Here is a 24,917-nt window from a genome sequence, read left to right as displayed (position 1 = left end):
GAATTCTCTTGTGTTTACCAAATTTGGGTTGTAAATTCATAAACTTTTATTGTAAATCTTCAAATTTTACTTGCTCATTTGCACTTAAATACTTGCATTTTGGGTTATAACTTCTATTATGTTATTTGTAAATTGCCTAATTTTTGTTACAAATTTCTGAATTTCACTTGTAAATCGTCTAATTTCACTTGTTCACTTATTTTGTTATATATAGTTTTATTTGCATTTTATGATTGAATGGGTTGCTTGGTTTGGTGGTTACAAGTCTTTTGGTGTGTCAAGGAATCCTGGGTTCAAACCCTCCCTTGGCCACTTTGTTTTAAACAAAAAAACTCCGGCCACCGGAGGTCCCGCCGGAGTTACTGTTCCGGCCACCGGTGACCGGACCCCGACGGCGGCCACCTGAGCGCCGGTGGCCGGACCTCCGACTTCCGGTGACCGGAACAGTAACTCCGATAAATATTTATTTTTTAATAAAATAAAAAGGGAAGGGTATTATTGTAATCTCACTCTAAAATGAGGGGCAGTGGCGTCATTTCGTTTGTGGAATTAATATCAGATTAGTCCCTTAATCCTGCAGTGAGGTTTCAGAAAGTTTTAAGGGTTTTTTGATATTAATTGTCTTCTGCGGTCCTACGGTGAAATTTTCCTTTTTTTTAATCTATCAGTCCACCTTTCACAAGATGACGACAAATTTCCATTCAAAGGCCGCACTTTGAAAATGAGAAACAATGCACATGGTATACGCTTTCAATTATGTTGATGATTTAAATTTAAAATATTCCAGAAAGTAGGATCTAGTTATCAATTCAATAACTTCTTTTCATAGATCTGTACTTCTCTGGGGCCTGAGCATCTAGAGGCTGTTTCTACCACATCGAACTTTGGGTTTCAAATCATGTCATCTTGATCTTCAAGGGACCGTTTTCGAGCTCTCAGGTTGAGCTTCAAACTTTCCGGCAGAGGAGGGGTCCTCCCTCGCCGGAACAGAACGGCGAGTGCCCTCATTTTCTGGCAGAGATCAAATATCTGCAGAACACACAGAAATTTATGAGAAAATAGTTCCTAAACACAGAAGACAATCACAGAATAATTGCTCCATTTTATACCGATGAGGCATCTATCTCAGCCACGCCTTCACAACCTTGACCTCCTCCCTCTAACAAGTCACAATACCTTACTGCTTCGTTTTCATCTTCAAAAACCTGCAACCCCAATGGGGATTCATTTTAATCATTAAGCATATGCTAAGATGATCAACAAAACAAGTTTTGCCGTTTGCAGTGCTGAATGTCGTATAAATATATACCAGCACTCCTTCTCTAATATCTTCCACAAGCATTGTAAATTTTGTCCCATCCCTTGGCTGTTTGGACTTGGACTGATTCCCAATCCCAGATCTCCAGTTAGCTCCTTTGGAAAACAATAACCCAAGCTCCCTTTCAACTTCACTGTCACAGAGAAAGCAAACTCAGGCAGGAAGAAAAACCAATTTACTCAGGTGGAAAAAGAACACAAAATAAACTGATCCAAACCTCCTATTTCTCCGGGTTTTCATCGTGCACAATTGATTTTCCCTTTGGGTGAGTACGTAGACAGGCTTAGAAGTTTCTCTCCATGGGTTGGCTTCTAAAACTGAAGAATAGAATGAATGAGAGGGGGAAATTATTGATGCTTTCTACAAGAAAAGTTAAGAGAATCACAACAGACTTGGAAACTGGGAAGGTAATCCTGAATATATTCTCTGCTGTAACTCAGCGAGTCAGCACACCACATACACGAGACATCATGAAATACTATTTGCCAGGCGGAGTTATACAAACAACCACGAAATGCTAAAAATACCTACGGTGATAAACTGTAAAGAAACATGGAGAAGATTCATCAAGACAAGGTAATACTGATATGTAAAAGGTAATACAGAAGAGTAAGAGTATCAGTATCACAACAGAGAGAGGAAGTTACTATTGGACTAAATTAATATTACCATACCCTGATCTAATTATTGTACAATTTGTGTTACTCCCTATAACAATAAATTAGACGCATTAAAATTAGAGAGTATATATGGGCTCATGCAGCGATAATTGAAAGTTCTATCTCCAAGAGAACCTCTTCAGAGGTCTCCAAAAACGAAAAGCAAAGATACAGTATAATCATGATGAAGAGGATAAACATGTCAGATTTGTTCAAAGGTCCACTTATCAACAGAAATACATAACCATAAACAGTCTCTGGGCTTAAGCCCTCTTTCTCCACCCCAAAAAAGGAAAAAAAAGGCCAAAGGGACGCCCTTTCAAAACACAACATGGGTGAGACAGAGACTAAAATCTGCATTACTTCCATACAGCGGAGGGGTGTGGATTATATAGCCGTTGCAGCTATGAGGTTTGAATGTAGTCTAAGTGGCGCCAACAGTGAAACAGGTGCAGGGCATGTCGCGATAAATGATCATGCTATAGCTGGTAGTGTCGAATATGTATCAATCGCAATAAAAACCCTGCCTCAGAAGCATACATTCTTCATACAGTGCAGTTAAGTTAATTCTGCATAGGGTTTACCTAAACATAATTGGGAAGGCAAGTAACGCCATGTAGGAAAATCATAACCATTAACAAACCAACAAAAACAATTTGGACAACCCATATGATCCACAAGGAAAATAAGCATAATAAAAGGCTTAAACCACAAGCAAACAGAACAGGATCAATATCTGCAGAATCGGAACCAGGTAACTGAAGGCAAAAGGAGAAAAACAAGTGCCACCGTACCGTCATAGCTGCTGCTATCAAACTTTCTTGGAGATGTCTTCGCATATCATAAGCACGCGACGAAACCCGCCTCAGAAACTCGTCGGAAGTCCCAGGAATGGTCCCGTCCATATGAAGGGCCCTCTCGACCTCTTCGCTGCCATCGTCATCTTCTCCTTTAACACCTTCTCCACCACCCAGATTGCAAGATACGCCTTTCAAACGCCTTCTATGTGGTTTAGCCAATACTGAAGTGAGCCTCGGAATACGATTACAAGGATTACGGGAAAACAGATGAATTCTCCGGGTTTGGCGATGAAATAGGTTACTGGAGGGTAAGACCATGGACGGAGAGACCGAAGAAAGCGAATCCATGGGATTTAGCTGATTTGATTGCCTTGAATTGCTCAGTTGGGCAAACACTAAATCTTCAATCCACGAAACTCGGAGGCGGATTCACCCGAGTGATGAAGTTCGATTAACTAATTTGGAAGAGAAATTAAGAGAGGTAAGAGCAGTTCTCGCCGTGAACGACTGTTTGAGGTGTTCGTTGGGGAGAGCGGACAAAAGAAGAAGAAAGAAAGAGGAAGAAGAAAAATGGGAAAATGTGAACCTGAAGCAGAATCTGGGGGATTTTTTTCTCTCTCATCTCAATGATGGGTCCACGTGAAGGAAAATGGAGGCACCACACGTCGGCTTCAAATTGGAGTGATGTCCAGAATTCCGTCCCCGCCGATGAACACGCATCACTTCCGCTTGTATCCCGTAAAGTATCGTATTACGGATTATTTTGGTTTTTATTTTAATTCTAAATATAATATTTTAATTTATTTTATTTTTAATATTTGTATTTTTTTTAAAATAGTCATTCTAATAATAGTAGTTTTAATCAACACATTTGATTAGCAGGGATATTTTAGAAAATACAATACCTATTTATTACAAATAACTATCTTAACTTATTTTCTTAATCTCTTCAAATTAGTCAACTAACTCTTATAATTAGGACCAAAGGCCGTACATAATATATAGCCTAATTTAATTTAATTTTTTGGGTTAATATAATCTTTAGTTCTTCAAATTTGTTCTTATTTTAGCTTTAGTCCCTCAAGTTTCAAACTCTAGGTTTTAGTCCTTTTAGGAGTAAAATGGTCCAAGTTTTTATTAGGTTATAGGGGCCAATGTTATAAATAAAAAGAAACTTAAGGGATCAAAAGTTATAATTTGAAACTTGAAGGCCCGAAACCGAAATGAGAATAAACTTAAAGCACTAAAGTCCATATTAACCTTAATTTTTTTTACCAATTTAATTTAATACTATATCCCATTATCCTTTTATATAAAAATAATTACTTTACTCTTATTCAAAATTTGTTAAAAATAATTAAGAAAGTTATTAAATTATTTTAAAATATTTATATTTATGTTTTAAAATGACTTGATTTACTTATAACTTGATATATAATCCAATATAATATATGTTATAATTAAATAATTTTTTAATTTTTAATCTTTCAAATTAGTCAACTGATTTTTATATCAAGAATCGAAGTAATAGTTATCCTTTTCAATTGTTAAGTAAATTAATTATTTTTAAAAAAATCCTTGTATAATGCGACATCCAATTCTTAATACAAGAATTACATAACTATTTACATATATTAAAAAAATTAGTTAAATTAATTATTTCCAATAAATAGGTACTATCTTCGGTCTTTAGTATTAGAGTTTGTTTGACTTTTATTTTGTTCTTAAATATAAAATCCCAATTCACTTTATCTTTGATATTTATTTATTTATTTAAAATAGCCCTTATAATAATAGTAAATCTAGCTAATACACTTTATTATTAAAAATAATTTAGAAAAGATAACACCCATTAATTATAAATAACTAACTTTACTAATTTTTTTAATCTACTCAAATTTATTAACTAGCTCTTATATTAAAGACGGGAGGTAGTATTTTTTTTAAAAATATCTTTATTAATCATGCATTGAGATACTTTGATAAACTATTTAATATGTACAATTATCATAGAAACTATTTTGAGAAAAAATTAAGAGGTAAGGCGCAAAAATATCATCAGCTTTTCTTAAAAGTACACCTAATACTATATTTTTTTCTCAGGTGCAAGTCTAACTATAAAAGTTTAAAATAGGTGCAAAAATAATAAAACGGTTTAAATGAGATACTTTTGGCAGTAAAATACCCCCAGTAAAAAAAAAAACATATTATTAAAAAAAAAAAAAAAAACCGATCTTAGATTCTTAGCCTTCAAACCCAGTCACGCCAACCAAGAAGAACCCGAGAGCAATGGTCGGCGTCGCTAATCTTCGTCGTGGCACTACTGCCTGAACCCATGCCGGTTCATGTCGTGGTATCGATAGATCTGCAAGGACACTATGCAACAGTGCAAGGAGCGGCGCCACCTTATGAAAGAGGCTGTCTGCATGCGCCATCAACACTCGTTGCTGTGCATTCCAACTATCGTCGGTCGCTCCGCCTCACTGGTTCTGCCCTCTGTACGTTTGCCGTTGGGGAACCTCTCGCGGTCTCTTGCAATGCCCCTATTGTTTTCCTCAATCCATGCGGTGGTGGCAGCAGCGAGTTCAGCCTCCGCCTATCATCCACTACCTCGTGTTGCCCCCCCTCCCTCTCCTTCTCTCCGCCCCTCTCCCCCGCCCCTATTTTTGCTGCATTCTCCTACCGTAACTAGTTGCATTAATATCAAATGTTTTGAGCAAGTCGAGGGCGACGTAGAGATTGCAGAGGCAAGCAAGGTAAGTGGCGACAGTTTCTCTGATTGGAGCAGGAGGATTTTCTAGCATCTGAACTGTTAATCTGTTAGGAAAAATGTTTGTTTTAGGTGTTTAAGATGAAGAAATTGGCAATGATGATATCTCGGGTGTGTGTGAAAAGTTTGAATGCTATGAACTGGAATGTTTAGATTGTTCTTAATTTTCGAGTCTTTTAACTCCATTTGATTAATGTTGAATGATGATTCTGGTTTGAATTTTCTAGCTATGTTGGTGTTGATTGTGATTTTTCTTTTTTCTGGAGATCTTGGTGTGGCTTTGTAGATTCATGAGATGCAGAGACATTGCTCTCCAGTTTGTGAAAAGCTTGAGAGAAAGATGACACTACATGACAGGTGGTGCATCCAAGTGTTAGAAGTCTGGGATCTTTTGAATCTGCATCCATTCTTGCAAATCGAGGTGGGGGGAACCATTGCTTTTCTTTTTCTTGACTCTTGAGTGTTTTAGTACTTTTTTTAAAAATAGTATGGATCTCACCACCAAAAATAACGGCAGTTATCTCATTTTAACATTTTTGTTATTTTTGCACCTATTCTGAATTTTTATAGTTATATTTGTATTACTAACATAATTTGTCATTCTAGTAACATTTGCTTGTTTATTTGCAGGAATTGGTTGCAAATTGGGAAGTTTTAAAGTGCACGAGGGAACATGCATGTTAAAACATCAAGGAATTTGTTAAAACAAAAAGAACTGGCGTGCGTTCATTTTGGATCAGACAAAATTAATACTCATCTGCTTTTAAATTTTTAATTGTAAAACTCATTTTATAACGTAAACTTTTAGGACGGAAGGAGTATTAATTATAGTGTTACATAGATAAAAAAAATAATTTGCACGAAAATAAGAACATTTTTCAATTTATTTACAGTACTGCCACTAGATTTATTAATAGTACTCCAGTTACTTATAAAACTAACGTGAAAACTGTGTCATTTAATTAATATTTTTTACTAGTGTTTATAATTCTTGTTCTTCCTTAAGCATGAACATTCAATACAAAAAGAAGCAAGAAAAAATGGCGGGGTAATATGATCCTTAATTCTTAAAATTTGAGTCGATTTTAGTTTTAGTTCTTATTTAGTCTCTGAAATAGAGTTTCATTGACCAAATATTTTTAGGGAATCAAAATGAGGTCAGATTTTAAGAATTAAAACTATTGGTTTCAAATTTTAACTGGGATCAAAATCAAAATAAAAACAAAGTTCAGAAATTAATTAAATATGATATTAACTTTAGCCTAAAGTATACATTTGGTCTTTTAACTTTGTACAAGGTCTCAATTTGATCCCTTAACTTTTAAAAAACATACATTTGGTCTTTTAACCCTAAAATCATTAGGCTTTAATGATGATTTTTTTGTAATAATCATGAATATTTTAAAAACTCAACTTAATATGTTAGTATTTAAAAGTATTTTATCAATATTTAAGATTTTAATATCATCATTTTTTAAAAAAATTTAAGATTAAAAGACTAGAAGTATACTTTTTAAAGTTAAAAGATCAAATTCCTTGTACAAAGTTATAGGACCAAATATGTACTTTAGCCTTAACTTTATTATACTCCCTCTAGTCTTATATATAAGCTTTAAATTTGGGAAGATGTATGATTCATTTTATAAGCTTTAATTTGGGTTTATCTTAACATTTAATATATTTTTTTAATATTGCCTTTAATCATTTCCCTTGTATCACATCTCTCCACAAATTCTTTTTCATCCTTTTTTCTCATTTATTATAAGGATATCAAAAGTATATTTCTAACTTATTTATTGTGTTTAACTAATTTTAACTAATTATTTGTTATCCATAAATTAGTTATTTGAAACTTATCATACTATCTTTGTACTTAATATAAGTACTAGTTGACTAATTTGAGTAGACTGAAAAAATTAGTTAAGTTAATTATTTGTAATAAATATGTGTTGTGTTAGTTACTTGTAATAAATGTGTGTCGTGTTTCCTGAAATATTCTTGATAATCAAGTATATTGGGTAGAACTACTATTATTACAAGGACTACATTAGAAAAAATAGATAAATATGAGAGACAAAATATATTAGGGTTTTATATTTAGGATCAAAATAAAAATTAAACAAACTCTTATATAAAAGACTGGAAGCAGTAAGTAAGAGGGCATTATACTAATAGAACCCAAGAAACTCATCAGCCAATAATCCTAGCCTGACGTTTTTAGGTTGTACTGATGAGGAAATTAAGCTAAGTGAGATGAAAACCGGAAGCTACCATGAGCATTCACCCACAGCTAATACCTAACCTGATCCCTCAAAACGCATTGGGATGGATCCAATTAAAATAAATGCTTATACAAGGGACTAGGCCGTACATTTATGAATGGTAGTGACAATTTAATTAATTTAGACCAAAGTTAAAAAAAAAACAGTTATTATAATGATAATGATCCAATAATTAGCAATATAATGGGAAAATTAAACTAGCCAGCTACAGAAACTGCACACGAGTAGTGCGAAGGATATCTTGTGTATTTGTGTGAACAATGTGGGTGTGTATCCTGGCCAAGAAAGAAGAGCACGAGCACACATATGTATAATTGTATATATATGTATGTGTTTACATTAACTGTGCAATAATTGTATTGTGAGAAAAATAAGAGTACAAATTACTACCTCCAGTTCTTAATATAAGATCTCATTTAATTTTTATTTTGATTCTAAATATAAGATCTCAATCCACTTTGTCTCTTATATTTATTTATTTTTTTCCAAATAGTCCTTCTAATAATGATAGTTCTAACCAATACACTTGATTAGTAAGGATATTTTAGAAAATACAACACTTATTAATAACAAATAACTAATTTAATTTATTTTTTTAATCTACTCAAATTAATTAATTAACTCTTATATTTAGAACTGGAGGCAGTAATTAATTAAACTCACAGTAAATGAAATTAGCCATTGATTCGGAGCACTGGAACCTTGCGCCTTGACGACAACAATTCATTCAAATGGGCAATCTGAAGCAACAGCTCGCTAATCCTCTGCACACCAATATTTGCACCATCACATGCGTCTCTTCTTTATAAAATTTAATTTGACAAAAACTATGTATGATACATATATTTTCCCTAGAAGCTAAGGAATGATGAATTAAAAATTGTACTATTTCTAAGATTTGTTTACCACAATGTTCTTTCCATGAATTTTTCCTAGCAGGTTAATCACATGATAATAGTTACTTTTAATGTAACCCTCATTTTAACTACTTACTCTTATAAAATACAAGCATATACAAAAAAAAAAAAATTAATGCTTATTTAAACTATTAAAGCGTCAATAAAAAAAATACCTTATGGATTTCAAAACAACATATCATTGTGATTATTAATTTCAATTTTTTATAAACTTGACACATCCTAATTGACCAAAAACGAAAAAAAGAGACACATCCTCTAAATGTCTCTTCTAAATGGTAATTGTTTTTTTTTTTAAATTAAAAAAACTGAAGGAGTACTCTTTAAAAACCGAGAAATTACTTAAGTTCATCCAAGTACTATGGGAAGGAGTAGTTTCTAAATGTGATTAATTTCATAATGATGTAAAAATGTCATTTTCCCGTCTAAATATCACTCTCCTATTTGTGTTTATCTGTGGTTTAAATTTTTTTAGAAAAGTTAAAAGATATAACTGATATATCAAAAATTTTCCAAATCTTCTCATATTTTCCTTTTAGAATTGAGCCCAATTAAAATTAAAAATAATAAAATATAATTACAATTAAAAAACAATAAGCACTAGTAACGGGGGTGTGTACAGGTGGGAAGTGCGGGAGGCAGGTGGGGAGAATTAAAAGCAAGGGAGGTCTGATGGAAACCCACCTCGTCTCTCTCTCTAAGAAGACAAGCCATATGATCCAACCTCTGCTGATGAAGCGTCCATCGCCGGCGCCGGCGTCGACGTTGAATCCCCACGTATACCAATAACGCTGCCGTTGCCAACGCCGCTCCGGTTATGTACGTAATTGACCAAAACGCCCCCATGCATATTGCATAATCACGAACTCTAGAAGCCACCCGAACGACACCGTCTCTAATCGCCTCGAACCGCACCTTCAATAGCTTCCAGCCCTCACTGGCCACTCGGAGCCTCCATTCTGATTGCGACGGCGACGGAATCGGATTCCCATCCTCATCACTCACGCAATTAGACGACGCCGACGCCGATGCCGGTGATGATGGCGGCGACGAGGATTGATCATCTTCAGGGTTCGGTGGCGGGACAGAGGCAGATCGACGACCATGAAGAAGGTAATTCTCATCAATCACAAAATTGTTCGATGCACTACTCGATTGGTGCATCGTGGAGGGGGATCCCTCAGGAAATGGATGCTCAACATGTTGCCATTCGTTATTGTCGTCGTCGTCGTCGTTTTTATTTGGTTCGTACATCATTGCTGCGAAATACAGTTTGCCTGAGTTGGTTCAAGAAGTGACTAGGCCTCATCAAATATCATTATAAAAGGATAAATATCTAGATGGTAATAGGAAAATATCAAGGGATTGGAAGTAGACCTTTTTGAATCCTTGTGGGAAGGTTTGAATTTGAGCTCTATCTAACTGGGACTGCTCTTAATTTGCCACCTTACATTGCCCTAGTTGAGAGGATATGGTGGGCCACACATTTATCTGCATTATGAAACCGTCTTTTTATGCTCGAAAACCGTCGCTGTATGCCTGTATGCACACACATGTACACAATTAATGACTAGCAAGCAAGGATCAACAATTTAATCCCAGCACAGAGATCTTCACTCTAAATGGGGTCCTTCACAACCTAGCTGCGGTAGATTTGAGAAATCTGCTGATCTTAATGGTGCTGGGACTTGTGATGGTCTGATAATAGTGAGATAAACATGGATTTGAATTCTCTCCACTTCTTCTCTCATCCACTTCCCCTCCGTCACCTTTTTTGGCCCTTCACAACATTAGATCAAAATTTCAATAGTCTAGATTTAATATTTTACAACATTTTATAAAAATAAATGTAATTATAAAAATAGATCAATAAATTTAAACTGTTAAAATCTAATTTGAACAGTTTATATCTACAGACTGATATTACAAAGCATTTTTTTTTCAATTTTTTTTATTACAGTTGTTAACTATTTAGATCAGATTTTAACAGTTTAATTTTTTTTAATAATATTTTTTTTATAATATGTTAAATCTAGACTATTGGAATTTTGATCCAATAGTTAAGAAGAAAAAAAGAGGGTAGTGGAGGGGAAGGGGGTAGGAAAAGAAGCGGAGAGAATCCAAATCCAACCATTAACATGATAGTTGATTAAAAAGTTTCTCCAAATACCTTGGATTTCAGCTCAACAGAGAGAGAAAATAGTGTCCTGAGAGGTCTCCCTCTCTGTTGGAGTGAGCATTATTCTTTAGGTATTAGTGTATTTACTGACTTGATGGACCCTCACACTTATCCCCTACAAAGTCTTCTTGAGTCACCCTCTCTCCAGCCCTATCAAAATGATCAAAGATCTTCCAATGGAGGATTGGACTATTACCATTAAACACGGATTCTTAAACCGTAAATAAAATTATGGGTAACTAAAATATAATATCAACGGATGTTGAATGCATCATAAATAAGATTAGAGTGTTAGATATTAGATAATACTACCCCTGGTTCTTAATATAAGAGTTAATTGACTAATTTGAGTAAATTAAGAAAACTAGTTAAGTTAGTTATTTGTGTATGTGTTGTCTTTCTCAAAATATTCTTGCTAATCAAGTGTATTGGTTAGAATTATTATTATAAAAACTAACTTGAGAAAAAATGAATAAATATAAAAAACAAAGTGGATTGAAATCTTATATTTAATATCAAAATAAAAGTCAAATAAATTTTTATATTAAAGATCAGAGATAATATTAGAGTATTGAATACCATTTTATCATATATAGAAAAAGGAAAAAAAAAAAGTCTCGAAGATGCCTTATAAAAAGCATCAAAGGGAGTAATCCATAATCCACACAAGAGTTCGATTTTAAAAAAAAAAAAAATCTACAAGAGGGTGGGTTAAATCTTGTGGATAATATAACAAAATGTTCTTTTAACCGTGGTATCAATCTTGATTATGATAAACCCCTATAACTCAATTCACAAAACTTTTTAATCAAAAAAATTATGTATCATCTTTCGCCACTCATTTAATTGTGGAGAAAATTAAATATTATTAAGAAATAAATTCTAAGTTATTTGTTATTCTAGTTAGTGTACATATTCAAACGGCTTTCATTTTATGCAAATGGGAAAAAATATTTTCTCAAAATGGATGGCTTAATCGGTAAAAAACATGCAGCAAAATAAATTTGTAGCCCCTAATTTTGATTATCTTAAGGAAGAGAGATTAATATAAAATGTTTAGCACAACCAGATCAATATTCTGCAAATCTTCTGAATTGTGGTAGCTGGTCCGGCCCAAACTCAGAGAATATGAACTAGGAAGGAACGAGGGCCCAAATTGATAATGCCGAACTGAAGTTCAAGGGCCTCATTGCCCTTTTTTCCTTCCTTTCTTTGGTGTTTTCTTTTTTGGGTTTTTATTATATTAGGAGCATTTGAATTCCGTAACTCTATTTACACCCACCATATCATGAGGCATGGATTTGATGTACATTTTTTTTGTGCATTTTCTTATTCATATATTTTCTTACTATTAATAAGAAAAGTTATAGGACACGAAGAAATATATATATTATGTGTGTTTTTCAGTAGGTTATCATGTATTTTTCTGTCCTTCTTGTTAAGAGAGGGATTGTTAAAGTAGATTATCATGTGTTAATTAATTATAATAAATTAAAAGATGCACAAAGAAATATATAAAAAAAAAAAAAAAGTGCTCCAGATCTTCTCTCCCTTGTCTTTATCCCTTGAGTTAAACATGATTTCCTTTTCTTTATTTTTTTCCCCCTGAAAAATGGGTAACCATAAGTGTATTTTAATGTGATGCATGAAATTTAGGAAATTTTTTTTTTTAGCATTTAGGAACTTTATATTATATATTAAATTATTTTAATGCACTTTTTTTAATTTGACCTCTAATTGAGTATATATCTCTCATTTTTAACTCATTCTCTCTCAGTCATATCCTCTCTATAAATAAGAATATGTTTGAAAAGATAAACGTTTTTTTGCATATTTATTTTTTAATCAATTTTAACATATTTTTGAATTTACACAACTTAAAAAATAAAAAGAAAGAGTAGTGAAAAGGAGAGATCATGATTGACGCCATTTGTTGGTCCGAACCATCATTAACGTCTACCTCTTTGGCATTAATTGGTTCATAAATTATTAATTAATTAATTCCACAAATTTAGTTGTTAGGTTGATAGTCAAAGAGCACAAAACCACATACATAGAAGGTCAACATTATGATATCGAGGATGTGCTCACATGATCTCCCTATATCCCTTTTTTTTTAATATTAAATTAATAATCCCACTTTTAAGGCTAAGGATTTGAAAATTGAAAATAACGTTTAGATATGGTCTGCTTTGAAATCCACATGGTCAAATCGGTACACTTACACAAGAATTAATGACGTGCTTTATAAATAAAAAATTAGTTCGGCAAGTTGATGATTCATGATAGGAAAAACTTCAATTAAATCTGATTGAAATACTGAAATTTAAATTCATGCTTGGAATAATTTTAAAATTTTTTCAATAAGGTCAAAAGGTCTTATTAGAAATTTATTATGAATATTAATGAAAGACCAAAATATCTTTTCTAGCTAAAATTTTTTTGAAGGTATCTTTAACTAAAATTTAAATCAAACATATTGGAAGTGATTTAATTTAATGTATGTTCGTTGGCTAAAAAAATTAAATGTATGTTATTTAATTTTTAAAGTATCTATACTTAATAGAAGCAAAGTTGAAAACTCATTAAGGTTTTAGATAAAGTTAATGAGTTTTAATTACTTTTTTATTCCAATCAAACGTGTTGGAAGTTATTTACAGATAAAATTAGAATGATAATTTATTCAAACTTTTGGACAATATGTTCTATATATTAGAACCGATAGAAAAGTTTGCTTTGATGCTAAATGTATAATTACAATCTAATTTTTTCTTGAATTTATTTTTGTCATAAAACCTCCCTAATAATCATATATATATTAAGGGAGTTTTCATCACAAAAATAATTTTCAATATAAATGATTAAAAGGATTATTTTAAAAGAATTAATATTTTTTATAAATAATTAAATTAATTAATTTTATTAACCTATGTAAATTAATTATTTATCTCTTATATTTATAATTGAAGGGGGAATTGCACTTCCCTTGCCTTATGTTGGGGAAAAATTTTTAGCTAGCATGCTTAATCAAATCACTTTATTATAAAGTTGAAAGTGTACACATTTAATGTTACTAGCAAGTAATCTACTTCTACAGGAATATGAAATGTGAAGGGTTTTGAAGGATTGGTCAAAGTTGGAAGAAAAGTATTCCATTGGATGTATGGAAAAGAAGGGGGGGAAAAGCAAAAGTTTAATTTTTTTTTTTTTGGCCAAAAAGCAAAAGTTTAATTGACTTGTAGCTTTTGCCCATCACTCCTTACCAAAAAAACAGCCACATCTCATCTTATTAGTTTATAATAAAATCAAATCATTTCACCTTTTAAAGAGAAAAAGGGCGTTGCAATAGTTAGATTCTTGTTGCTACGGTCTTGAAATGTTTTAACACAAGTAAAGCTTTGGAACTTCTTCCAGTCCTCATCGCTTGTCTGTGGTTAAAAGTATTTGTTTGGAATTACTTAATATAAACATTTGTAAATATTTTTATGTAAGTTGAAATAAAAATTTTCTTACATACTCATCTAGTATTCTATAAATTATGATTCAAAAGTTATTTTTAAAAACTTTAATGCTTGGGAGTAAGCCAAATCATGCTTATAAAAGAAATTTCATCATATACGACGCAAGCATATGAAACAAAAAAGTATTTTTTAAAAGTGCATTCAGTTAAACTAAACACCCCTAATTAATTTAGAACAAGCCAATAGTATTGTGCAAAGGTGGGTTTGATTGCAAGAATAGAGATAAGCATTATTTATATTTTATTTATTTTCTTCTTATTTAATTCTAAATACTTTTCTAGTTCTATTTATAGGACACTTAGAGAAATTTTTTAAATAGATGTGCAATTTTACTCTTCATTTATTATTGTGTTGATTTTGTTTACATGAAGTATAATGTATATTAAATAGAAAAAAATTAAAAAATTATTAAATTTTAAATGAGAGTTAATAAAGTTTAAAATTTTTCTTAATCTGTCTAAGTAAAATATATTGAAATTAACTTATAAATAGGAATAAAAAAAATAAATGCAAAGGGGAAATTTATTGGTCCAAATTTTCAAGAGCTTGACACATGGCAATCACTGAGGAATTTCGTCCATTTCCTGACATTGCTGAATTGGCCCTCGTTGGAATCCATTTGCCTGCATATAAAAACAAAGATAGCTTCCGCCCTTCTCAGAATGCACAACGAATTCAAAGATGCCATCAATATTGCTACCCAAATACAAACAAAACTGAACTCTCTAATCAATTTTCTTCCGTCTCAAACTGCGTTTTGTATTGCTGTCCTCTTCAAATTTTGATTCCCCTATCAAATGATATTTGGTAGAATAGAAATTAAAAAGTTAATTTTTTATTCCATATTACATAGATTTTAGCACATCTTGAGTTTGCGTGTGTTCCAAAATTAAGACCTATGTCATGAGATGGATAATGGATTGGAGTTCCTTTTCAAAGGAAAAAAAATTAAGGATTTAAGTTTCAATAATATTTCAATATTATTTATAAGTCATTTCCAGTATTTTTATTAGAACTAAAGAAAACATTAGAACATATTAACTCTGTCTTAAAATTTAATACTACCTCCAGTCCTTAATATAAGACTATATTTGACTTTTATTTTGATCCTAAATATAAGACCCCAATCTTCTTTGTCTCTCATATTTATACATTTTTTTCAAAATAGCCCTTCTAACAATGATAGTTCTAGTCAATACACTTAATTAGCAGGGATATTTTAGCAAAGATAACACCTATTTAGGGCAAATAACTGACTCAACTTATTTCCTTAATCTTCTCAAATTAGTCAACTGGTTCTTATAATTAGGACCGGAGGTAGTAATATTTCAATTTTGCTCCTATTTTTTTTTTATAAACTTTATACCTACTAAATAAATATTTTTAAAAAAATAATAATATATATAATTATAAATAAAAGATAAGATAGTTCTCCGGTTCTATTTATAAGTCGCTTCTAATATTTTTCACACAGATAAAAAAAAATCTTAAATTTCATTAACTCTCCTTTAAAATTCAACAACTTTCTAAATTTATCTCTATTTAATATAGATTATACATCATGTAAACGAAATCAATACAATAATAAATGAAAGATAAAATTATACATTAATATAAAATTTTTTCTCATTATCTTATAAATGTGATCAAAAAAATATCTTTTTTTTAGTCTATAAATAAAACCAAAAGAATATTTATATCAAAAATTGAATAATATCACTTAAAAATAGTTTGATAGCCACGATGAGGAAAGAAAAGAATCTGGAAGATATGGGAATTTGCGAGGGAAAAGCACAGAAATGTGGTGGGGCACGAAACCATGAGAAAAAGGGTGGGGATATCCAAAGTACCACATTCATAAAATTTAAGTGTTTTTTTTTTAAATTAAATCTCCTTTTGGATTATAATATAATGCCGCTCCACTCTGTACAATCTGCCATTCAATGCATTTAATTTCTGTAACAAATGGACCCCCCCCCCCGGGGGGTTTAGGATTAGGTTCACAGTATATATTGTCTAGCGTCTACTCGTAATATGGCAGCAACATTAATATCAACATTCACACGTACAATAAACTCTATAATAAATAATGCTATTTACAATTTATAAATAATACTCCATTTAATTTTTTTTTAACTCACTTTCAACTTTTTCATTAGCATCAATGAGAGATTTAAAACATATTATGCCTGAAAATTAACAAGATTTATAACTTTGTTCATATTAAACCCATCATTTGAGAAAAGCTCAACAGCCAGGTTTGGAATATAAACAAATATTGATGTTAACAGAAATAAATATCTCATCTATTTCACCAAAAAAAAAAATATCTCGTTTATAACCTTAAAAAGTAAAGAAAAGAAAAATTAATGAAAAGTCCCAACTTTAGATTTTCGTTTGTTAGAAGGATATGATATATTTTATACACAAAAAGTATGGCTACTTTGTAGGTTTTTTCATACTCAGAAAGTATCAATACTCAAATTTAGGTCCTTCTACCTAATAAAATTTGTAAACATGAATTTTTCAGTAATGTTTTTCAAATCCCTCTTTCAAGTATCTTAGAAAAAAGCTAGAAAAAGTACAATATATTGTATTTATTACGGGCACACACCTTATGACAATATTTATATCAAGTTACTTATATCTATTATGTTAAGTTTTTCAATAACACATGACTATATATTTTATTTTTAAAATATCAGCATTTAATAGCATTTAATTAAAAATTCACAAAAAACACATATCATATGTAATTAAAGAACTTGATATGTAATTAAAGAACTTGATATAACGAATATAACCGATCTAAATTTTTTCCTACTTTATATACAGGAAAGTGAATTAGTGAAGATTTAATTGATGAATTCATAAGTTGTCGTTTTTAGGCTCCACAGAGATAATGTTGTCTCATCACCAAATTCACCAAATGTCTGTCTATGAATAAAGATCCACCTTTCTAACACCATCAATGGCGTCTTCTTCTCCCTCTCATATCACCACTAATCATGTACTCAAAAGATGGGGCAAAAGTGAGGCCAAACCTTACAAACTATTCCTTAAAGCAAAACTAGATAGAGACAACCATCAACTTTCATTTCTCCAGTCAAATCCCCCTGTTTCTACTCATATCAGGCCTGAATCTGCCTCCTTTGTTATATGCATCTTCAAATATCACAGGAACTTCAAGAAATATATGTATATCCTAAAGCTTTGGGACACAAAAAATATGCCAGAGATTTAATTGATGAATTCATAAGTTGTCGTTTTTAGGCTCCACAGAGATAATGTTGTTCTCATCACCAAATCACCAAATGTCTGTCTATGGAATAAGATCCACCTTTCTAACACCATCAATGGCGTCTTCTTCTCCCTCTCATATCACCACTAATCATGTACTCAAAGATGGGGCAAAAGTGAGGCCAAACCTTACAAACTATCCTTAAAGCAAAACTAGATAGAGACAACACAACTTTCATTTCTCCAGTCAAATCCCCCTGTTTCTACTCATATCAGGCCTGAATCTGCCTCCTTTGTTATATGCATCTTCAAATATCACAGGAACTTCAAGAAATATATGTATATCCTAAAGCTTTGGGACACAAAAAAATATGCCAGAAATTCTGTATGGACACCTGGTTAAGTAAGATAAATATAATACCTATATGTCATAGCCTCTCGTTTTTTTTTTTTTTCCTTTTCTCGAAAAACCCATTTGATTTTTCCTCTTGGAAAAATGTGATTAGAATCCAGACCATGAGTTTCTTCTGTAATTATCTGCTTCAAGAGCTAAGCTTAATCGACGAGTATAATGAGGCATATAAAACAGAGGAATCTCTGTCGTATTCTTATAATGAGCAAACATTTAGGCTTGTAAAACATGGTCCCAATCACAGAAAGGACGTGTTCTTTAGCTTGTTTTTCTGATTATTTTATCTCTCGGTGATGACGACGATAGAAGTAGATGAATGAATGCTTGATACATACAGGACAAGCAGAAAATTCAATGTGTGATATTGATGGAAGCATGCTCAAAGTTGAAGCCAATAGTGACAAGCACAGGGGATGATGAGATGTGTGTGTGTGTGTGTGTGTTTGTTTTAGAAGGCAATAGGAATTGAAGAAATACTACTGGCAAAGAAAGAGACAAATAGTGAAAATCAATTTGACCCCAAAAGGGTGCATTGAAAGCCCAATCACTATCATCGTTATTAATATTATCACTTTATTTAAGAATCCCATCTTCTTCTTCCTCCTCTGTCTTCTCATTTTGACTCGCCCATAATTTCCAAGGAAAAAGGCTGGGCTAGTCTTGAAGTGCTTGACATTTAGTGAAGGATTTTTTATTAAAGAAAAAGAGTGTGTGTGTGTGTGTGTGTGTGTCTATATTATATACGGAGACAGATTGCCATTTGCGACGTTCATAAAGGTATAGCCCTCTTTAGCCAAGGGCATATTACTCTATCATTTAAGGCAATTAAGGCAACTCAGGCGTGCTGGTTTCCCATTGAAATTATTATACCACTGTCTCGTACCCTTTTTCAGAGAAAAAGCAGTACATAAAAACCTCTACGAGCCTACAAACCCAAAGTTCCTCACTTTCTTACACTTCCATCTCTCTCTCTCTCTTTCTCTCTCTATCTCTCTGCAGTAACTGTAGTATCTGTCGTTACATCGAAGTTATATTGAATAAACCAGAACGACCCGCCTTCTCTGTGAATCAAATCATGGAAGAGACAGAGGAGTCCAATGGCAAGAAGAAATCCACAGCTCAAAGAAGAAGGAGCTTGAGGGTAGGAGCGAACTCTGATGAGCATTATTATCAGAATAATCAGTTTGGTGGGCTGTGTAACCAGAATAAGTATCAGAGGTACTGTCCGGCTCTTCTCCTCTGCCTTCTATTTGCCTCTGCAACTAGCTCTGGCGCCACCGTTCCCTCAAAACCAAGCCATCAAATCCCAAACCCATTTCAAGAAATATCCATGCAAACTCAATAACAATTCTCCCTTGGCTGCCTCCTCAGACAACAAGAAGGTCTCAGAAGAACCCACTGTTTCTCCCGGTAACTCTAATCCTCTCTTCTTTCTATTGCTTCCTTCATTAGGCTCTGTTTATTTGCTTACAAGTGGTTTCCTTGAGAATTCTTTCTGATTTAGAATTACTTAAGAAGCTTTACCTCGTCAGTGTTTATCAGGCCATGCCAGAGAGAGTGTTGACAGAACACTCTTGTATTTTCACTGTCTCCAGAACCTCTAGACGGTGTTTAATGGAGATAATTCTAAAGGCAAATATGTTATGCAGGCTTTTGGAGGCTTGTTTTTAAGCCGGAGTTGGAAATTTGTGAGGCTGATTTTTTCTTCTTCCAGCCACCAATGAAGAAAGATACCGCATTGTTTTGAGCTTACGGGTTTGATAATGATACATTTAATACTACAATATAGTAAAAGTTTCCCTTTTCAAATTTTGTATCTTAATTATTATTTTTAAATTTTTGGAGTTTCTTTCCACTCATGCCAGATAGTTATATACTTTTCGGATTTAGAAGCTAATGCAGTAGTGATTAGACATGTGATTTTTGTTAAATCTGGTGTCTGCGACTCTGGTTAGAGTGAAGGTTGATTTTTAACCATTCTGATCCATCACTTGTTAATCCAGCTCGGGTGGGGCTTCAACTTCAAGCTAAAGCGAAGACATCGCTTAAAGGGGATGAAGGGAAGAAATTTATTCCTGCGAGAAAACCACAGACATTGATTGCTGCAAAAAGACCAGACTCTGGTGGCAAAGAAGGTTCTGTGATCTCTCTTCTCGCCAACCACTTCCTCGTGCAATTCGATTCATCACAAAAAATATACCATTACAACGTTGAAATCACTCCTAATGCCTCCAAGGAAGTTGCCAGAGAAATCAAACAGAAATTGATTAACAACAATTCTGTGGGTTTTTCTGGTGCTGTGCCTGCATATGATGGGAGGAAGAATCTCTACAGCTCCGTGGAATTCCAAAATGATAAGCTTGAGTTCTACATAAGCCTTCCAATCCACTCTAGCAAATCGGCATTGCCTTATGAAGAAATCCATGACTTGAAAGAGAAGAAAGAACAGCTTAAACTGTTTAGGATAAATATCAAATTAGTTTCTAAGATCAACGGGATGGAGTTGAGTAACTACTTGAGCAAAGAGGGAGATGATTGGGTTCCACTTCCACAGGACTATCTTCATGCTTTGGATGTAGTTTTGAGGGAGAGCCCGACTGAGAAGTGTGTACCTGTTGGTAGATCATTTTATTCCAGTTCAATGGGAAAAAGCAGAGAGATTGGAGGAGGAGCTGTTGGATTCAGAGGGTTCTTTCAGAGTCTTAGACCAACACAACAAGGACTAGCCCTCAATGTAGATTTCTCTGTGACTGCTTTCCATGAGAGCATAGGAGTTATTCCATACCTGCAGAAGCGTCTGGAGTTTCTTCGAGATCTTTCTCAAAGGAAGACAACGAGTTTAACTGGTGAAGAAAGGAAGGAAGTGGAGAAGGCATTGAAGAATATCAGGGTCTTTGTTTGCCACAGAGAAACTGTACAGAGATACCGAGTCTGTGGCTTAACTGAAGAAGCTACAGAAAATCTTTGGTTTGCTGACAGGGATGGAAAGAATTTACGACTTGTGAGTTACTTTAAAGATCACTATAACTATGACATTCAATTCAGAAAATTGCCGTGCCTGCAAATTAGTAGGAGTAAACCATGTTATCTACCTATGGAGCTTTGTGTGATCTGTGAAGGTCAGAAATTTCTTGGCAAGCTGTCTGATGATCAAACAGCAAAGATACTGAAGATGGGCTGCCAAAGACCACGAGAACGGAAAGCCATCATCGAAGGAGTCATGAGAGGGAATGTAGGGCCTACCAGGTAACTCCAAAATGCTACAGTTCTTCCAATTCTCTTGTCTAGTCTGTTGAATACTGATTACTGAGCACGATGTCTGTATGTGCTTCTGCGAATCATTTGTTTTTCTGCATTGGTTTCTAGTGTCTCAAAAGTAATCTTTTTTACAGTGGCAACCAGGAAGGAGAATTTAAACTCAAAGTGTCTCGCGAAATGACAAGGCTGACTGGGAGAATTCTTCACCCTCCCAAGCTAAAGCTAGGAGATGGAGGTCGAGTTAGAAATCTATTTCCTTCACGTCATGACCGCCAGTGGAACCTTCTTGATGGCCATGTCTTTGAAGGAACTAAAATTGAAAGGTGGGCACTAATAAGTTTTGGTGGCACACCTGAGCAGAAGTCTAATATCCCTAGATTCATAAACCAGCTATCTCAAAGGTGTGAACAATTGGGAATTTTCCTTAACAAGAATACAATCATTAGTCCTCAGTTTGAAGCAGCCAGGTGCTTAACAATGTTAACGTTTTGGAATCTAAGCTCAAGAAAATCCAGAGAGCTGCCTCAAACAATCTCCAGCTGCTTATTTGCATAATGGAGAAAAAACACAAAGGGTACGCAGACCTGAAACGAATTGCTGAGACTAGTGTTGGGGTTGTAAGCCAATGCTGCTTGTATCCAAATCTCATCAAGCTAAGTTCACAGTTTTTGGCTAATTTGGCCTTAAAAATTAATGCCAAGGTTGGTGGATGCACAGTTGCTCTTTACAATTCACTTCCTTCTCAAATCCCAAGACTATTTCAGTTTGATGAGCCAGCCATTTTTATGGGCGCTGATGTAACACATCCTCATCCACTTGACGATTTCAATCCATCTATTGCTGCTGTTGTTGGCAGCATGAATTGGCCAACAGCAAACAAATACATTTCAAGAATAAGGTCCCAAACACACAGACAGGAGATCATCCAGGATCTTGGTGCAATGGTGGGTGAACTGCTTGATGATTTTTATCAGGAAGTAAAGAAACTTCCCGGGAGAATAATTTTCTTCAGAGATGGGGTTAGTGAAACACAGTTTTATAAAGTACTGGAAGAGGAATTGCAATCCATCAGAGGGGCGTGTTCCAAATTTCCTGATTATAAACCATTCATTACTTTCGCAGTAGTACAGAAGAGGCACCATACAAGGTTGTTTCCCGTTGAAACAGACCAATCCACCAACCAAAACCATTTTTCATATGAGAATATTCCGCCAGGGACTGTGGTTGATTCTGTGATCACTCACCCGAAAGAATTTGATTTCTATCTATGCAGCCACTGGGGTGTGAAAGGAACAAGCAGGCCAACACATTACCATGTTCTGTGGGATGAAAACCAGTTCACTTCTGATGAATTACAGAAGCTGGTTTACAATTTATGTTACACTTTTGTGAGGTGCACCAAGCCAATTTCTTTGGTCCCACCTGCTTATTATGCACATTTGGCAGCTTACAGAGGCAGACTCTACCTAGAGAGATCAGAGTCTTCAGGTTTATACAGTTCATTATCAAGAGCAGCCCCTCCAAAGACAGCACCTCTACCAAGACTCAGTGAAAACATCAAGAAGCTCATGTTCTACTGCTAACGATTAACTCTTCTGGAAGTGCCAATTTGATTTTAAAATAACTTAGTTTCATAGCATAGCTTTAGATATCTGAGACCGTGAGCCCAAAAAAACAAGGGGGCAAGTAGAGTAGTGGATGATCAGGGGGAGCATTAGAGGACAAGAATGTAATCTATGCATATTATCTATTCAAATACCCGGAGGTGAATCAGAACAAATGAATGAATTCGTATTGGTGAACATCTGTTCTTCTGAAGGACTTAAATTCCATTACAATGGCCCTTGGATTATTGAATAAACTTCGCTATGCTTGATACTATATTCTAAACAAATGCTCCCAAATGTATTGCAAATTAGTTTGAGATGACTGTGAATGAAATTATTCTCAATACATTTATGACCTGGTAAGTGGTGATGACAAGATCTATCTTGATGTGTGGCTTCTGCTACAGATCACTTGGTAGTGATGAAACAAAGCTCCAAAAGGTCACAAACATGTTTAGTTTAAGGAGATCATCATATACGACGAATCAATCATTAATTAGTTACATCATAATAACCCCAGAATTTGCGGTGGGAGTTAGCATTTCATTTCAGAGGGGGATAAGTAGTGAAATTATGAAAAGGGTAAAGAGAGGACTCTCTAGTCTCTATATGGACCCACAGGGAGAAGGTACATCACCTCAAGACACAGAATCACGTTGCACAGCAAATTGACAGCTCAATTGATGAATATGGCAGAAGCAGGGAGAAGGCAAGAGGAAAAAGAATGAAGTTGCCCTTTTGTCTCATGGGGGTGAACCAGAGGGTATAAAATTTCCAGTAACCTCCTTTTTATCTTCAACTTGGCACCACCATTTTCATTTCCCTTTCCCCACACCAACTTTCTGTGCTTCTTCTGTCTCTTTCTTACTTTCTGTTTCTGTCTGTACGCATCAGAGACGTAAGAGAGTACTGTGGAGGGCAGTGTAGGGTAAGGGAAGGGAAGGGAAGGGACAGAAAGAGTGGTCAGTAAGAAAGTGTAAATATTTATATATTATGGGGTTTGCCAGTGATAGTACCAAGGCATTGCTGAGATCCTACACTATCAATTTCAGGCTTCAGAGCCGTATGGCATAAAGTTCTTGGGGGTCCCTCCCCCGCACTGTACGGTGCTTTCCCCCCCCCCTTTCTTTTTACTTAGAAGATGACGAATCATTTGTGATTACCACCAAGCATCCATAACTGGTTACTTTAGGAAAAAGTTTAACTCATCATCTGAGTGATTACTGATTAGTTATTTTGTCTTTTAGCCCCTTTTGGTAGTTAGTGGGACAGAAAATGAGCGCCTAATTTGCAAAACATTCATAAAGTATTCCACAAAAGTTGGGGCATCCTAAATTTAAGTATGTTGCAATTTCATCAATTAATATTTAAAAACAATGCAAAAATTCACAATTCATGGTAGAGGCCAAATATCCGTCAAGGGATGATGTGTTACATGTAAATAGGTTGTATGCAAAAATACTTATAAAGCATTAAATTATGATACAATTTCGCCTATTAAGGGCACATTTGGAATTTTTTATAAGAAGCTGTTCAATTATAATTTACGGAATATGATGTGAGTATGTCAATAAAATTTTATCTTGGTTTACCTGAAATATGTTACGAAGATGATACCAAATAAACCCTAACCCTAAAAGATGCACAAAAATCCCCAATCAGTAGGCATATATTAGTAGGCATTGATAATAAATAATAAAAATACTATAATTTTATTTCACCTAAAGTATTGACATGAAAATAGATACCTAAAGAGGGTGTTTAGAAAACTTCATGAGTTTTGTAATTGAAAAAAAAAAACTTCACGAGTTTTATGAAACTCTAGAAGTTATCTAAACACCCTCTTTAGGCAAAAAAAAAAAAATGTTTTTATGCAAATTAACATAAAATTTTTTCTCATATTCTATAAAATTATTCTTGAAAAACTAATCCAAACATCCCTTAATAAGAAGTC

The 24,917-nt window shown here is 33.7% G+C and overlaps 2 protein-coding genes and 1 pseudogene across 2 annotated transcripts; 1 reads left to right on the top strand and 2 right to left on the bottom strand.

Annotated features, from left to right (window-relative positions):
* Positions 1-714: 714 nt before the first annotated feature.
* LOC114720551 (uncharacterized) lies at positions 715-3,351 on the bottom strand (annotated as a pseudogene).
* Positions 3,352-5,405: 2,054 nt separating this feature from the next.
* LOC114720552 (uncharacterized) lies at positions 5,406-10,461 on the bottom strand. Its single transcript, XM_028906203.1, has 3 exons — positions 9,431-10,461; positions 8,493-8,593; positions 5,406-5,594 (listed from the first exon to the last, which is right to left on the bottom strand). The coding sequence occupies exons 1-2, from the start codon at positions 10,001-10,003 to the stop codon at positions 8,504-8,506; spliced, it is 663 nt and encodes a 220-aa protein (XP_028762036.1). The 5' UTR covers positions 10,004-10,461; the 3' UTR covers positions 5,406-5,594; positions 8,493-8,503.
* Positions 10,462-18,837: 8,376 nt separating this feature from the next.
* On the top strand, positions 18,838-23,158 carry LOC114720481 (protein argonaute 7-like). The gene is given in 6 exon segments (XM_028906125.1): positions 18,838-18,875; positions 19,098-19,334; positions 19,336-19,508; positions 20,102-21,344; positions 21,491-21,813; positions 21,816-23,158. Coding segments are annotated over 5 exon segments (3,024 nt in total). The 5' UTR covers positions 18,838-18,875; positions 19,098-19,173; the 3' UTR covers positions 22,940-23,158.
* Positions 23,159-24,917: the final 1,759 nt, after the last annotated feature.

The sequence above is a fragment of the Neltuma alba genome, unplaced genomic scaffold (genome assembly GCF_004799145.2).
Source record: "Neltuma alba isolate B1F8T4 unplaced genomic scaffold, ASM479914v2 tig00011988_pilon, whole genome shotgun sequence".
In the NCBI taxonomy this organism is placed as follows: Eukaryota; Viridiplantae; Streptophyta; class Magnoliopsida; order Fabales; family Fabaceae; genus Neltuma; species Neltuma alba.
Note: the sequence above shows the minus strand (reverse complement) of the source record. Positions and strands in the feature narration are given on the sequence as shown.